Genomic DNA, 17,513 nt, shown 5'->3' on the forward strand with positions numbered 1-17,513 from the left:
GGCAAACTCCTTCAGGATTTCTAGAAGTGTTATTCATATGAGCATTGCCTTTTTGGCAATTTACATTCTTAAAGCTCGAGCTTGAATTATGCCTTAGAACCTGGTTGTGAAACTGGACACCACGGTTTTTGCCTTTCCCGTTCCACCGGCCTCGCTTGTGGCCACATCCTTGTTTGTAATTATTACCACGAGAAGATGTGGTATTTACTTCAATGGAAGCAGCATTCATTTGTGGGAATGGTGCCGATCCAGTAGGTCGGGACTAATGATTCTTCATCAGAAGCTCATTGTTTTGTTCAGCTATAAGGAGCACAGATATCAGCTGGTTGTACTCAGTAAAGCCTCACTATCTATACTGCTGCTGCATTAGCACATTGGAGGCATGAAATGTGTTAAAAGTCTTTTCCAGCATATCTTCCTCAGTGATGGTTTCCCCACATAGCTTCATCTGGGAGCTGATTCTGAACATTTCAGAATTGTACTCAGCCACTGTCTTGAAAACCTATATCCTTAGGTGAGTCCACTTATAAGCCATTGGAAGAATCACCGTTTTCTAGTGATTGTATCTATTTCTTAGTGCCTTCCAAATGGCTAATAGATTTTCAACTGTTAGGTACTCGTTCTTCAGTCCTTCATCAAGGTGGCGACGGATAAAGATCATGGCCTTCGCCCGATCTTGAGAGGATGCATTGTTCTCCTTCTTGATGGTTTCTCCAAGACTCCTTGCCTCCAGATGGATCTTGGCATCCACTACCCAGGTAAGGTAGTTCTTTCCAGTAATATCCAGGACAACAAAATAAAGTTTTGCCAAGTTCACCATTTCCTTTCCTAAAAGAAAAATGGGATGTGTAAGAACTTGCAATAATATGTGTTCTAGAGGAGTATAGTATTAGAACTTCTAGTTCTTATAAATTTTTCATTTTTGATCTTTAGGCCAAAATGATAAGCACACGAAACTTCAGGCTTGAGATTTACATGATTAATGAGGGGGGCAATTGTACCACACCACTCTCGTTGAAACAATATAGCAGAAAAATTTAAATATGCAGAGTAGGGTGGGCGATTATACCACTCCACCTAAAATTGCACTAAAATTAAATCTGCAATCCAAGATGGGCGATAATACCGCATCATCTTTGATTGTAGCAAAAATAAATAAATATTGGGTTAGTAATCAGAAGCTACACCAAACAAAAAATCAAAGATATAAGTAATTGTCATATTGAGAACTAGAAGCAGGCATGGTGCTAGCAGTTCTTCGCGAGGGTACATCCAGCAGGTGAGGCAGAGGAGGAAGAAAAACAGTAAAATCCTTGGAGGAAGCATTTTTCACCGATGTGAATTGTTTAGGGTTAGAGAGTCATGCTGATAACATGTTATAAATAGACAAAAGTTAAAGAGATAACCTTTGCTAAGGACAGGAACGAAGCGGGTGTGAAATATCACATTGTTTTGTTTCGTAGCTCTAACACAAAAGGATTGCAGATAAAAGATGAAGGGAGGGATACTGATATTATTGCTTTCAGTATTTCTCTTTCAGTTGCTGTGTGTTGATCACTTACGGAGTGATCTATTTATAGAGCCATATCCGTAGGTTTACAGTGAATGGAAAGTCACACCTATAACAAATCCAACAACATCTGTGATTTTTCTCTTTTGAAAAAGTACCACACAACAAACTCCTTACTATTCACTACTATTTCCATGTGGGCATTCAATCATTGTTACAATTATTACAACATTAGAATCCAAATGTTGTTTAGTCATTTTTTTAATTCACTCTCTCTACCTTTCCTTTTCTTTTCTCTTAATTTCCTTTCCATTGTCTCCTCTGTCAAAATTGTGTCTTTCATCACTAAGCTCTCCATCCTCTACTGAGCTGACAATCGTTCATTAAACCCCAACCCTTCCCCGCTACTCTCGTTGACGTCAGAGCTCTCCTTGGCATCGCAGATGCTTCTAGTTTCCTACTTAAAATCCCACTGCAAGTTGAAATTGTGCAAAGGCTTCATCCAGCCTCTTCTGAGATTGTGCAGAGACTTCGTCACCTACTCTTGATCATGGATCTTTCTCTTTGTTTCTAGCGCCGCCTCTGCTTTTCTAGGAAAATCTCATAATTTTCTAGGAAAAGGGAGAACTTTTCTATTGGTATTGTTGTTGTTATTGTTTTGTTGTTCTCTCGTAAATCGCAGGGAAATGTAAGTTTATATACGAGAGAGGGCGTTTTGCTTTTTCGTTTAATATTCTGGGTTTGAATTTTGTGATTTAGGTTGTGGGTGGGTGGTGTCAAATATGTGCATGGTTAGGAGTTGTTGTTGCAAATGATGCTACGTTGGCGTGCAATGACACAGGTTTGGAGACAGGATAAGCAATCTCATACTTTTCGGGGAAGGAAAGGGATCCCGGATCCCTTCCATCAAATCCACCAAATTCACAAATCCAAGCCTTTGAAATTTGATCTAACGGCTACAAACAGGGGCCTCCTTTAAAAGTTATAATAACTTTAGTCGTTAAATCAAATTTCAAGGGCTCGGATTAGAGGATATGGTGAATTTGGTGGAAGGGATCCTCGGATCCCTTTCTTTTCAAAAGTTCTCGCTATGTCGACCTAGTTCACACGAGTCTGACTTAGTCTCATTAAAGTTGGTTCTTATTCACACTAAACACAAACTAGTAAAATAGTATTCTAGTTATGCCAGTCCACTCCAGCAAAATTTAGTAATAGCAAACAATGCGCCAGTACTCGCGAAGTTGGAAACGGCTTCACGTTATACATAAAAAGCCCGTTGAAGTAACCAAATTGGGCCTTCAAAACGTTGCTTATTTATTATTATTATTATTTAGTGTTTATTCTATTTTATTTATAGTCAAATAGCCTTTCAGTTTTTTAATTTTGTCTGACTTCATTTTCTTTGTTTCGGTGCAAAGGCTTTTCTGTTATTCTAGTTATCTGTTTAAGTATTTGTTTAAGTATTATCTCTTTTACTTTTGTTTTCCTTTAACCGGTATATGTTTATTTCTTTAATTACTTTATTTTTTTTATGATGTAGGATTCATGGTTATCTGAGAGCTTCTACGAAAAGTATTGAATTCTTGGAACATTGGTATTTGCCACTCAAGATGCAGATCGCGATTTTGATCAAATTCCTCCCATCCCCCGCCTCAAACTTCCGCCAACTATTTCGTCTATGACTCGACACTAATCTTTTTCTGGCCACCTCTTGCCCCTTAACGTAGTTCATAATTTAAAGAAATTTGAAGGTGCCGTAATTTTCCCGTATCTAAGAATATATCAAACATTAAAGTCTTAAAAGAGTGGGTCGTTTTAGTTCTTTTTATAAAATTGAGTAGGGTGTGGGGGTTCACATAATAAACTAGTCAAAATGTGATCATTAAGAAAACTTCCCTCTCCGGGGTTGTATTTTACCTTACGCTAAATCCAATTGTGGAAATACGAATGCCGGGATTAAAGAAATGAATTATTTTCGTAAGAAAAATGTTGCGGAGATTTTTTTAAAATGGAATTCTTCGTAGACTCTTCATCATCATATGTTTTGACACAATATTTTATAATATTAGTATGAGAATTATACTAAAAATAAAAGGTCGCAAAGAGTCTATGAAGAATCATACTTTGGAGATAGTTTTCTTAGCATTTCTCTTTTGTAATACAAAAACTTGACTTAATGAGCCATCGGGATTAACGAAAAGATTAAGATGGACTAATAAACTGTTGAGAGATTAAATAAGTAATGATTGGAAAAGTAAGAGTCTTGACTTCCACAAACAGGCTATAATCTAATTACTTTGGAGTATTGTCACTTAGTACAATAATATAGTGATATTCATTTTTCACTTGTAAGTGAGAGGTCTTAAGTTCGATTCTCGTCAAATGTGAGTTTGAACCGCATTATTGCTAGCCTAGTATGAGTTTGATTTTCACCAAAAGCGAGTTTGAACCATATTATTACTAGCTTATTATGAGGCTAAGTCCACCTCTATATTATTAGATAATATCGTTTGTTCAAAAATAAAATTATTAAGAAGTATTCGATTTGTGTACAAATTCCGCATTACTTTCCTTAATCTTTGATCCTTCAAGTAAATAAATGCCCCATGTCGGGTGCAAGACTTTTTTTTCGTATTTTTCTTTGAAAAGGACTAAGAAGGCTCCTATCAAAAGTTGGACTTTTCATGTGCTCTCATATTTTTATTTTAATTCCCGTATCAATATTATAAAATATTTTGTTAAATATGAGGTGGCAGAAAGTTCATGGAGAATTTCACTTTTAAGATAGTCTCCTTACCTCTTCATAGACTCCCTAACAACTCATGTTTTTGGCACAAATACTTATAATGTTAGCACGAAAATTGACGTTAAATTGTGAGATGACAAAAAGTTCATAGATAGTTCTACTTTAAAAGAATCTCCTTAGTATTTTTTTTTTTCAAGCGATTCTAAACTACATTAAAGAAATTAAAAAGTTTAAACTTCAAACACGATGTGTTAAAAGAGAAAAACTATCTACTAAGGCAAGACCTTATTTATAAATGGAACAAAAAGTCATTGTCTTTCTCTAAAAAATTGTCTTAATAGAAACAAAATTGTCTTAACAGGAACATTTTGCTACATTTACATTTACAATTCATTTATGCGTACATAACGTGTTTTATTTTATTTTTCTAAAGAAAATCAATATTTGATTATTGAAGAAACTACCCATTGTAGCACATAAGCAAGGAAGAAAGTGGGCCAAACAAAACTCGCGAGTGATAAGGATTAGGCGAGTTAAACTACCTAAAGGGCTTGTCATTAAACTCTTATTGTTGTCTCCTCTTGCTCTACACAAGGTCATCAGAAAAATCAAGACCTCGTAGTTTGGTCATCAACTACTAGTATATTATAGTTTTTTTGCGTAGAGCAATTAGAAGGAATTATTACCTCACGTGACAATATTACGATAGATGCAATACTTTTGTCATGTCGACAACAATTATGTATTTTAAGTTTATGGCATTAAAAATGTTAAGGCCATCTCCTATCGAAGGGTCCAGATGGTAAAAAATAACCCGAAAATCGTCTTCAACCGAGAGCCAGGCCAGAGGGCTGGGGAATCTAAGAGGGCCCCACAGAATCGGAGAGGGCTGGCCACTTCCAACCAACCAGCCAACCCCGGGCTAGCTAGATTTTTTTTAAATGTGTTGGATTTCCTGTCAGTTATAACCGACAGGAATGCTTTGAATTTTTTTATGTACAAAATTTTTCCTATAACTTCTATTTTTCATTTTTTTAAATTCTATTTTTTTTTCCTATAACTTTTATTTTACAAAATTTGTTTCATATTTTTTTTTAATTTCATTTTTTCCTATAACTTCTATTTCACAAAAATTTGTTTCATTTTATTTTAAATTCTATTTTCTTCCTTTAACTTCTATTTCACAAAATTTGTTTCATTTTATTTTAAATTCTATTTTTTTTCCTATAACTTCTATTTCACAAAATTTGTTTCGTATTTTTTTTTTAATTCTATTTTTTTCCTATAACTTCCTAAGCCATTATACAACATTAAATTAAATTAAGTAACATGAAACAACATTAAATAACATTAACCAACATAAAAATTATACAACATAAAAAAAACATTTAATAACATGAAAGTTAAACAATATTTAAGTTGTAGTTTTTAAATAATAAATTATGTTTGGCTCGATAGCCTTTGGCCCTTGGTTTTTTGTGACAGGGTTAAAAAGAGTTATCGAGCCCTTTGGCCCTCGGTTGGAGACGGAGGCAAATATAATCATGTACTGTTCATTAAAATATTAATATCTTTGAGAATCTTGGAATGCCAGAGAGCTAAAATGAACTCTCTGACCAGCCATCGGTTAGAGATGGCCTAAGGACACTCACTAAAAAATATGATTTCCCTTAAGAGAGTCTACTTAGCATTTCACGAGGGCTTGTGTATTTGAGCTAGACACGTGTAAATGATGAGGAATTGATAATGATGGAGCACCTTGGAAACTGGGATCGCAGGGGATCTCTTCCCTTGGGGACCATATATATACTTACATAGCAAGGTTTGATTTTTTAGGCAAAGCCAAATGCAAAGAAAGAACAAATTAGTGCAAATCCAAATCGACACCAATTGGGCCCCCATAAATGGTCAAAAGTATGAACTGCGCACCCACAAATTTTGACTTGAACATTAATTTTCCTACTATTATTTACAACTTTGAGGCAAAGGCATTGCAAAACAATAAAAAATAATAATAATAATAATTGCTCACCCACAAACTTTGACTTGAGCTTTAATTTTCCTCCCCACATCAAAAGCTTCAACTCCAACACCATCTTTTGTCTCTTTGAAAGACTTTACGGTCACAGCCCCTTTTTGTGGGCCAACTATTTTCTCTTCAACTCCCTCCAAATTCATCCAACCATTTTCTCACGAACCAAACACAAATCTCTCTCTCTCTCTCTCTCTCTCTCTCTCTCTAAATAATCCCACTCCAACCAATACCCACCACCTTCACTTAATTAGCCTTACCCAACAAGTTGCCTTTGGTCAACCGTCACAAATACGACATGTTGGTCCACTTCTTCCCATTTCTTTGACCCAGTCCCTTTCATTTCTTTGAATTTTCTCCTTTCCCCACGAAACTATTCAAACGAAAAAGCAAAAAAAAAACTCAAACTTTGGGTGATGGAGGAAAAAGTAGGCATCCATCCAAATGCAAGAACCAAAGTAAAAGCAATCAATCCACGTACTAAATTATCAACTTCTTCGTAATTACACTGATTCACGGAAACGTGAGTTGGATCAGTTAAATATAACAACATATTTTCCGTCTCTAGAAATTAAAATAATTTAAACTACTTCTTTGTTAAAAGAACAATAAATCACTAGTAGCACCAAATCCACCATCTTCATTTTTTTAAAATAAAGATTTAACTCGGTGTTTCAAGAGAAAAAGGAAATCCCCATATTGTACAGGACAATGAACCAATTTGACTCAACTCATCATCTCCTTCGAGATGGAACTGAGTCCAACCGAGTCAAACCGAGTCGGAACTGTAAAAACTACCACCACTACCACTACCAGTACTGCCTGCTACCATTAATTTCCCTCCATAAAAGAAGAAAAAAGAAACTGAAACACAAAAGCTTCAATTTTGATGATCTAAGAAGATTCTAGAATAAGATTGGAGGTCTCTGCAACGGAGAGAGAGTGATTGTGCTCGCCTTCGTAGGTAACCACTAGCATTGCCGCATCGTCCAGAGCTCTCTCTACGTGTTTTCGAGCCGGGCATCCTCTTACACTGCTGCATTTGTAGTATCCCCTGAAAATTCACACAAATCAGAACATGAACTCCCCAATAATTCAGAGTTTTGGGGCCAGAAAACGTCCAACTGAAGCGATTTAGCTCGACAGATCGAAGCTTTGAATCGAAATTATACCTTGGATGTGGAGATCCTTTGATGGGTTTTTGTCCGTACTTTCTCCAGGAGTAATCGTCAGGTGGGATATCGGCCAACTTCAAGCTTATAGCCGGAACTCTCACGATCCTCTTCTGTCTCAGCTTTCTGAAACAAAACCCACAACCCAGAATTTCAATTTAGTCAACAGATTGAGAGAGAGAGATTAATTAAGTTAATCAGAAGCTAGACGATGATTAAGAGAGATTAGAGTTTGAAATAGACCCACCTCTTCTTGCAATGGCAGCGGCCGGAGGACCCAGCACCGCACTTCCCAGACCCCAAGTTCTCGGAGCTGCACTTCCGCTTCAACGAGGCGGAGGAAAGCGGCGGCTTTCCGGCCGAGGAAACCTGGGACAAATTGGTAATTTGAAAAGACGATGACGACATTGGCTGCTTGCTATCGGAGTCTCCGGTCAACGACGATATAAACGACGTCGTAGCTGGATATGAGAAATTTATAGTGGTAGATGAGTCCTTAGTGCTCTCAAGCACCGTACTGTGGTGGTGGTGAGGTGGCGGGATCTGCTGGATCGGCGTCGCATGGTAAACCTTAGTGGACTCTAACGGTAACGGAACATGCTTGACGAGGATCTCTTGGCTCTGGTTTTGGGTTTGAGAAGACGATCCGGAACTCAAAGTCAAAGGGGCTCGCCGGAACCGGGCGTGGCCGGTCCGGGTCCGACCAAGAAGAGAAATGACCTTCTTGAACTTGGAAACAGCGACGTCCGCGACGGCTCTGCAGTCCATGTCCATAGCCGTCGACGGATATTTCCCTTGGTGCTGGTTCTGCTGTGCCTGGGACAGCAAGCGAATAAGCTTCTCGACGCTCTCGAGGCCGGAAGCCGCTTCCTGCACGGCGTTCTCTTCCAACTTGGCGGAGAAGCTGCTGCTGCTGCTGATGGTGTTTCTGTAACCCATGAAATCAACGGCCATATCTGACCCTCTCGAGCATAACAAGGAAAAGGAAAAGCGAGAAGAACAGAGAAAGCAGAGAGAGAGAGAGAGAGAGAGAGAGAGAGAGAGAAAGAGAAAAGGAGGAAAAGCGTACGGGAGAGAGGGGAAGGGGTGTTGATAAAGAAGGGTTTGGGATGCCGACGGGCTTAAGAGGTGTTTGTTGAAATGCGTCTGTGGTCAAAACTACGGCATCTAATAATCTGATGGGCCACTACCATTTGCCTCAAGATGTAGGTGCGAATAAGATCCAACCACACCACACAAAATTGCAAATTAGAGGTTTTCCAACTATTTAATGGTATTCTTTTTCATTGTAGACTAGAGTTTTGTTAGTTTGATTATCGTTAAAAACAAATTTGAATCACATTATTACAAATTTATTGTAAAACTTAACCTATATTTTAAATTTTTAATATAATAATATCGTTTGTTCGAAGAAAAAAACACCAGCTTTGCTATTGCCAGTACTGGAAGAATATGAATAAAATGCATCATGAATTTTTATTTGAAAATAAATTCCGCAATAATAAAAAGAAATTTTTTTATCGTACAGCCTCAATTTCCTTTCTTCAATTTATTAATAAATCTCTTATGTGAGTCTAATTTAACACTTTAATTACAAACTTAAATTGCTAAACTAAAAGCTTGGGTGGTGTATTATGTTGCTTTTTCTTCTGCTTTGATGTTTAAATGATTAGACTAATAGAATTTTGATGCTTGGTGTCGGATGAATCTTGACCTTGCTTTTGATTTGGGTCCTCTTTAGTCTTATCAAATTTCAATTTGGTCAAAGGTGGCGCCGGAGCCGTTGGATTGGAGATTGACGTGGACGATCGATTGATGTGAGCGAGTGTGAGTGTGGACCAATTAAATTGGAAACAGAAATAATTTAAGAGAGAGGGGAAAGAGACAGAGTAGGTGCGTGGCAGCCTGATACAGTTGACTTTGTCTCACGCTAACTTTCTTTCAAAACGTCCACATTTTTCTTTCATTTCTGTCATCCGACAGAGGCTTATTGACTTGGTGTTGGGTGAATGAGGCCAAGGGGGTTGAGCTGTATTTTTATTCTTGAACGGGTTAAGTTTTGTTGCAACTTCCACAATTTAGTAATAATTCTCTTTATTTAGAGATACAAGTTTTTAAGTTCTACGGTTGTATAAAACGAGTTTTTTTATTTTTTTTAAATGAGTACGATATTCATTAATAACTGGAACAAACATACAAATAGGGAAAGAGTGCTAACAAAAGGTCTTGGTAAAAACCTTTCCGGAAATTAACCCGAATAAAAAGAAAAAAAGTGTCCCGCACCAATAAAATAATAAAGGACTACATTCCCAAACAACCAAATGTTAACTGTGAAGACCATCCTCCAACAAGAGATCAGAAATTAAATCAGGGGGTTCCTCAAACCACAAAGCCGGGTGATCCAAAGTTAAACTGAATGTAGCTAGACGATGAGCCACCAAGTTTGCATCTCAACGTACAAAGCATGCTTTCCACCATTTAAATGACTGCATAATCCTTCTGGTGTCCTCCAATAATAGCCCAAACGGTCTTTGATTAGCCACTACATTGTTTTGAATTGCAACAACTACAAGCAGAGTATCTCCTTCCAAGATAACCTGGTCAGCACGCCACTGAAGTGCAAATACAGCAGCTTCCCAGGCTGTAGCAACTTCCGCCTGCATCGAAGACCCAATACTTGCCAACCTCATAGCCAAAGCTGTAACAAATTCTTTCGCTGCATTCCTAATGATAACGCCAACACCACCCATAGTTGCATTAACATCCCATGCCCCATCAAAATTGCACTTGAGCCATCTTTCCAATGGTGTCCTCCATTGTTGCGGGTCAATGGGCTTGTTGTGCTTTGGAACCACATTCCACTTCTTAAACTCAATCAGACAAGTCTGTGCTTGTAATTGAATGTCATGTGGTGGTGAGATCGATCCCATCCAAATTAATTCATTACGGGAAGTCCAAATCTTCCAGAGTAAGACCAACACCAAATCAAAGTTGTCCAGAGTAAGAGCCAAACTAGATAACCACTCCTGGAATCTAACCTCTCTGTGCCGCAACGTTTGTAGCCCCAATGGACTAGAAAACCATATCGTTGCTACTCGAGAATAATGAAGAAAGTCATGTTCAATTGTTTCGGGAGTGTTGTTACAAAAGGGACAACAATCATCAACAAGAATCTTCCTCTTCTTTAAATTAACTCTGGTTGGCAGAGCATTCAAACAGCTCATCCAAATACATATTTTTACTTTACTTGATACATTAGCAAGCCACATAGCCTTCCAAAGGAATTGAATCTCCTCCGTCGTAGCAGAACCAATGGGTATATCACCGCAAACTTCACTACACGACCGAGCAACAAAGTATGTGCTTTTAGTTGTAAAATTTCCTCTTGGTTCTTTCACCCAAATCAACTCGTCAGGGGGATCAAATAAACTCAAAGGAATGCTCATAATAAGATTGGCCTCCTCTTTGAAAAACATCTTGCAAATCAAAGGCTCATTCCATTGCACACGGTTCAAATTCACCATAAGGGAGCGCACGGTGAGGTTTGGGTGAAAATCGTTTGGTATAGGGCTAAAGACCTTGGCATAATTTTCTCTCAGGAGCCAATTATCCCCCTATATTTTAATATTCAAACCATCTCCCATCCTCCAATGTGCTCCACGCTGAATCAATATTCTAGCAGCCACCACACTCTTCCAGCTGTAAGACGAGTTTGACTTCACCGTAGCATGAAGAAAATCCGTAGTAGGAAAAACAGGCTTTAAAAATTTGGGTAACAAGATATTGGGGGTGGTGAATAATACGCCATCCCTGCGTGGCAAGATTGAAAGCTAAACCCCAACCCTCCGTCAATTTTAGGCTTACACATCTTCTGCCAACTTACCTAATGTATACTCCTCTTCCCCGCTTCTTTTCCCCACCAGAAATGTGCTATCATCTGGTTTAACTCGTCACAAAACGTTTTCGGAAGCAAATAAGTCTGCATAGTATAAAAGGGGACTGCCTGAGCCACATATTTAATGAGAATCTCTTTACCCACACTGCTGAGAAAACTACACCACGCCAACCGTTAAGCTTCTTCCAAAGCTTATCCTTAATATATGCAAACGTCTTTTTTCTTAGATTGACGAGTGAAAACCGGCAAACCAAGATAACGATCATGGACATCCACTTGAGTCATACCAAGGCAATCGGCAAGAACTTGGGCATCTATTTCATTCACATTCGTACTAAACGATACACTACTTTTGGTTAGATTTACTGCTTTTCTGGAGGCCAATTCATAACATTTCAATAACTCCTTCAATTCACAACATTCATGCAAAGTGCTTCTGGCAAAAATAAAACTATCATCGACAAAGAGGAGATGATGAACACTTAGAGCACCATTACAAACCTTAATACCCCTGAATCCGGCCTTGAGCTTCCGAATCATCCAACAAAGCCAAAAGGCCTTCTGCACTGTTGATGCACAAAACCGGAGGTCTTGGAATAACGTAAATCTGACCGTGAATCTCCAAGAAATGTAAATAACACAAGGTGTATCGTGGTTCACCCCAAGGTTTGGGCTACGTCCACACTGATTGTATTGTATTTCTCTGAGAAGTGAGGGAGAGAGAGCTCTGAGAGTGAGAGCTTTGCTCTAGATATGAGAGGCCTCGAGTTTGTAAGGGTGAGGAGACCATTTTATAGAATAAGGGCTCCTCCCCTTTTTACATATTTGCCCATTCCTTTATTACATAATTACATTTAAGTCCCCCGAGTATTTATACGAGGTCTCAATACGAGGCCCTAAATATGGTATAAACAGTAGTACCCTAAGTCTTCAGTCAAGAGAGTCTTTTGGCTAGAGACTTGAAATTCTATCCATGTGTGGGCCGAAGTAACTAGATGATGTCTTGAACTGGTGCTCGATATGAGGCAGTGCTCAATCTAAAATGACGCTCAACTAGAAGTAGTACACGCTGCGAGGTTGCTCGGCTCATGGCTTATGTTGCCTTGGTTGGCTCAGCTTGCGGCGTTTGAAGGTGAGGGAGTCCCTTTTATAGAATAAAGGCTCGCTCCTTAATATATGAATGATGGGTTAGAGTTAATGCTCTCTAATGATGGTGAGGGAGTCCCTTTTATAGAATAGAGGCTCGTTCCTCAATACATGAATGATGGGCTAGACTTGATGCTCTCTAATGATGGTGAGGGAGTCCCTAAAATAAGGGATCGTTCCTCAATACATGAATGATGGGCTAGAGTCCCCCAAGTATTTTTCATGAGGCCCAGTTGAGGCCCAATATATGGTACATAATGTAGTCCCCCAAGTCTTCGGTCAATAGAGTCTGTTGGTTGGAGACTTCAAATTGAATCCATGTATGGGCCGAAGTGGCGGTTGTTCGAATGCGGTATTTGTATACCCTGCACTGAAGCTTTGTAGGTGAAGCTTTTGTAAGTGAAGCTTTGAAGCTAGAGCTCTGTAAATGAAACTTTCGAAGATGGAGCTTTTGTAAATGAAGCTTTTGAAGCTAGAGTTCTATAAATGAAGTTTTTGAAGCTGATTGACATGAGTGATGCTCATGAATGTTTATGTTGATTGACATGAGTGACTTATGGATGTTGTCATGAGTGATGCTCATGAATGTTGTCATGAGTGATGCTCATGAATGTTGACATGAATGATGGTCATGAATGTTTATGTATGATTGTCATGAGTGATGCTCATGAATGTTTATGTATGAACGACATGAGTAGTGCTCATGCTTATGAAGATGAGTTCTTTCTTCGCCTGGTTGGTGGTATGAGTGGCAAGTTGCCAAATGATTTTAGAGTACAGATTGTACATTTCATCACCGGGTTTGTGACATGAATGGCTAGTTGCCAAATGATTTTAGAGTACGGGTTGTACATTTCATCACCTAGTTGGTGGCATGAATGGCTAGTTGCCAAAATGATATTAAAGTACAGGTTGTACATTTCATCACCTGGTTGGTGGTAACAGCGGCAGGTTGCCGAATAATTTTTGGAGTACTGGGCGTACTTTTGATCACCTGGTTGGTGGTAATAGCGGCGGGTTACCGAATAATTGTGGAGTACTGGCGTACTTTTGATGACCTAGTTGGTAGTAATAGCGGCGGGTTGCCGAATAATTGTAGAGTACTGGGCGTACTTTTGATGACCTGGTTGGTGTTATTTTAGGCTTATGCGCCTTTGCTCTCCACACAACATTCCAGCCTATTTATTTTGGGCTTTGCCGATTTTTTTTTTTTACCACCCTCTGATGGGGTTTATACATATTACCCTCTGACGGAATTTATACAAATGTCTCCAAAAGATACGGAAAATAAATTACACCGTACAAAAACAAGAAAAGTAAATCACATAATTCTTGTGGGGTGTTTATTCCTTGCTTTTACTTTCTCTTTTGCTTTCTCTTTTCTTTTCTGCTTTGTTTTTTTTTTTTTTTGCTTTTGTTTCTGTTTCCCACTGCGTTTCTTTGCTCAAGTAGACATATCCTCTGGGCCTTCAGAAAGTGATTTCACATGGCTACCACCCTGTAAAGAAGATGCAGGGGATGGGTCACTGAGCTCTTTGAATTATTACTTGTCCTGCCTCACATGGTGAAACTGAGTGGAGTGGCAATTTTACTTTTCACCATACCTATCAGGTCAGTATCATTTTGCCAGCCCATTCTTTCAAATAGAGCTCTGAAAAGCGTCTTGACATCACTTGGATCAAACTGCCCATGCTTGTCAGGACTCGAGGAGGATGATGATCAAGTAGGATAGAGATTCCCATTGACTAAATCAATTCTAAAGGAAAAGCAACCTGAGATATCTTGTTGAACTGGTGGATTCAGATCTGGCAACAGAAGAATCATTAAGCAAAGGGTCCTGAGAGTCCGACGGTGTAGGAAGTTGTGGGATGGAGTGTTGCAATCGGCGACGAAGCAAGATGGGCTGCAGTCGGCTTTCTAATGAAAATCTTCTGGGCCCCACACCAATGACCGCATCAAGCTCAACGTCGGCGCCAAGTACTTCTCGTATCTCTTCCATGGCTCGCTGATTCTCCAAGCAGGAGCTTAGCCGATAAAGCCCTCTATTATGGCATCGAGTCGCAGCTCGAGTCATGAATCATTACTTCCGTGACCCATTTGACTTAGGATGCCGTTTTCCAACTCGGCCCCGGATTGCAGGTAAGGCACGGGCAGTTATCCGAACGCTCTATGGCTGGCTACGAATGCGACGGCGGTTGTGGGTTTGGGGTTGCGCCATTGGGCAGCATAAATAGGACAGAAAAAGCTGAAAATTCGAGGGAGACCACCGAATTTGAATCACGCGGAAGGGAAAGAAATTTTGAGATGGCAAAAAAAATGAAGAATATAGATATTCTTTTTATTTGTGATCTGATGTTGGAATCCATAGCAAAATGGAGAATCAAGACCATAGAATTCGAACCCTCGTTTAAATTTTGTGATCTGCTGCTCTGATGATTGCAGTTTCTCAACTGCTTCTCATAGATGTTTTCAATGAAAATCTTGTTCTGGGTTTGGGTTGGTTGACCGGATTTTCTCGTGGGTTGCCTGGAAGTCATATGGGGTTTGGGATCCGGATCCATGGCAGAGACGAGCTAGCCACCGAGCCGCGCACCGCCACTGGGGCTGACGGATTGCTCTGTTATGGCGACTTGAACGTCGGGGTTCTTGTTGAGCTCATAGGTGTATGAGAGCCTAGTGAAGCCAGCATCGACTACGACGACACCGGTGTCAGCGTAGGTGATCACGTCAGTCATGTAGCGCCTCGTCATTTCCCTGGAAACGATGGATTCCTTGATGGGGTCGAACTTGAAGGCACTTAAGTCGTACGAGGGGTTCAAGCAGTTGGCAAACATGGAGACGGAGAGGCCTCTGTTGCTGGCAGGGGCCACCTTGGCCGGCTGACGGCGGACTAAGGGAGTGCCATGGAAAGGGAGTCGAGGAGGGAGGGCTTCTAGAGCTTGGTGGTGAAGCTGGAATTGCAGCACTTGGCGCAGAGAAATGCAAAGTTTCAATCTCTGTAAAATCTCCGCTCTCGAGATTTGGATTCAAATAGTTCAACTACCTCCGTCTACAGCTTTTCCTGCATCTGTTCAGACCCACTTTCCATCTCCATGCTTTTCAAAGTACTGCCTATCATCAGTCAGAGTGGCCGTGGTGGCTTTTGTGTTTGTGGGGGTTTTTTGGGTTTTTGCAGATTCACAGTGGATATTGTGGTGAGATGAAAAAATGAAAGAGAACCGACATAGCTTTTCGTGTCGATTCCCACAGACGGCGCCAAATGTTGATTCACAAAACCGGAGGTCTTGGAACAACGTAAATTCGACCATGAATCTGCAAGAAATGTAAATAACACAAGGTGTATCGTGGTTCACACCAAGGTTTGGGCTACGTCCACACTGATTGTATTGTATTTCTCTAAGAAGTGAGGGAGAGAGAGCTTTGAGAGTGAGAGCTTTGCTCTAGATAGGAAAGGCCTCGAGTTTGTGAGGGTGAGGATGCCATTTTATAGAATAAGGGCTCCTCCCCTTTTTACATATTTACCCCTTCCTTTATTACATAATTACATTTAAGTCTCCCGAGTATTTATATGAGGTCTAAATATGAGGCCCTAAATATGGTATAAACATACACATATTACAAATAAGAACGGAGACAATGGATCCCCTTGCTGAATCCCTCGTTTAGGGTGTACGAGGCCCACTGGATCCCTATTAAGCTTGAAAGAATAAGACACAGAAGTAACACACATCATAATCCAATTAATCAATTCCTCAGCAAACCCCAAACGTTTCATCATTTGCTCAAGGAAAGACCATTCAATGTGATCATATGCTTTACTGATATCTAGCTTCAACGCCATCACGCCATTCCAACCGTTATTCTTCATTTTCATAGCATGAGCAATTTCCGAAGCCACCAAGCAATTATTGGAAATTAACCAACGAGTTTGATATTAATTATTAAACACTAACTCGTGTGTAATTCAAAACAATTTTTATGATACCAATACACTGTTATAGTGATTTACCATGCTAATGAAATAAAGAATGTATAATTTTTTGTCTAAATGTCCTTGTTTCATTGGCACCAATGCCACTAAATAATAGTATACTCGTGTCATCTAAATTGTTACTGTAGCGCAACTTAAATCTTCCCATTTAGTGTGAACTATATAGTAGTTAGTGTAAACTATATAGTAGTTAATTTTTATTGAAGGGAAGTTTTTGTTGTTTTTGTGCTTTCAAAGAAGTCCAACAACATGGTTGGGTAGATTTTTTTAGTGTAAATTGTTCCTGTGAAATCCGTGGGGATTTCACTATTCAATTTTCATGAATTTATCTTTATTTTGTTAATTTTAATTTTTTGGTTAGTTAGTTAAAGTTTAAATTTGCGTAGTTAGCCTATAAAAAATTTTCGTTAATTTTGGACGAGGGTCGGCGATCTGGCCGTTGACCACCATCAACACCATTGGGAAGCCCTCACCGTCAGGAGAAAATCCCTACCTTCAGTTCGACCGTCGACGGCTCGGTGAAGCCATAACATTCCTCGGTGATTCTTGTTGAAGCCTCCGCTCTTCATTTTGGTTTGGTTCAGGCTAAAAGTGCTGGATACAAGAAGCTCATTGTTGAAGGAGATTTAAAGCTTTTGATTGACTGCATTCTTCGCAAATGCTTTACCCGTTGGAGACTTCGTTCTTTTTTGAAGATTTTCTCTGATCAGTTGCATGCTTTTGATTGTATTTCTTTTCACCAAATTTTTGGTGAGGCCAACTATGTTGCCGACCTATTGCAAAGATTGGCCATCAACTCAGCTTTCTTCTGATTTGTGTAGTCCGTATTTGTGCACGCCACCTTTTACTTTTGGCTCGTATTAAAAACTTGGTTCATGACTTCATGTGCATTGTGTACCTGCCGTTGCCATTTGTACAGGCTTGCAGGCTACTACAACACTCCAAAACCATCACCAAAGAAATGGTCCATGCAAATTAATTATTTATTTTTTTTGGTCCATGCAAATTAATTAATTAACAC

General features: G+C 39.4%; 2 protein-coding genes and 1 pseudogene across 2 annotated transcripts; all 3 read right to left on the minus strand.

Annotated features, from left to right (window-relative positions):
- Nucleotides 1-6,747: 6,747 nt before the first annotated feature.
- On the minus strand, nucleotides 6,748-8,608 carry LOC126604895 (probable WRKY transcription factor 7). The gene is made up of 3 exons (XM_050272223.1): nucleotides 7,708-8,608; nucleotides 7,461-7,586; nucleotides 6,748-7,342 (listed from the first exon to the last, which is right to left on the minus strand). The coding sequence occupies exons 1-3, from the start codon at nucleotides 8,412-8,414 to the stop codon at nucleotides 7,183-7,185; spliced, it is 993 nt and encodes a 330-aa protein (XP_050128180.1). The 5' UTR covers nucleotides 8,415-8,608; the 3' UTR covers nucleotides 6,748-7,182.
- Nucleotides 8,609-9,910: 1,302 nt separating this feature from the next.
- Nucleotides 9,911-10,984, minus strand: LOC126601507 (uncharacterized). The gene has a single exon (XM_050268232.1). It carries the CDS (start codon nucleotides 10,982-10,984, stop codon nucleotides 9,911-9,913), a length of 1,074 nt encoding a protein of 357 aa, XP_050124189.1.
- A 2,765-nt stretch (nucleotides 10,985-13,749) lies between these two features.
- On the minus strand, nucleotides 13,750-16,071 carry LOC126604906 (uncharacterized; annotated as a pseudogene).
- Between the last annotated feature and the right edge of the window lie 1,442 nt (nucleotides 16,072-17,513).

The sequence above is a fragment of the Malus sylvestris genome, chromosome 2 (assembly GCF_916048215.2).
Source record: "Malus sylvestris chromosome 2, drMalSylv7.2, whole genome shotgun sequence".
Taxonomy (NCBI): Eukaryota; Viridiplantae; Streptophyta; class Magnoliopsida; order Rosales; family Rosaceae; genus Malus; species Malus sylvestris.

Excerpts from the sequence above, each read along its gene's own strand:
- LOC126601507 (XM_050268232.1), bottom strand. The coding sequence starts at position 10,984 with ATGGTGAATTTGAACCGTGTGCAATGGAATGAGCCTTTGATTTGCAAG.
- LOC126604895 (XM_050272223.1), bottom strand. The coding sequence starts at position 8,414 with ATGGCCGTTGATTTCATGGGTTACAGAAACACCATCAGCAGCAGCAGC. Across the intron at positions 7,587-7,707 it reads CGCTGCCATTGCAAGAAGAG|AAAGCTGAGACAGAAGAGGA; the intron begins GTGGGTCTATTT and ends GTTTTGTTTCAG. Across the intron at positions 7,343-7,460 it reads AAAGGATCTCCACATCCAAG|GGGATACTACAAATGCAGCA; the intron begins GTATAATTTCGA and ends GTGAATTTTCAG.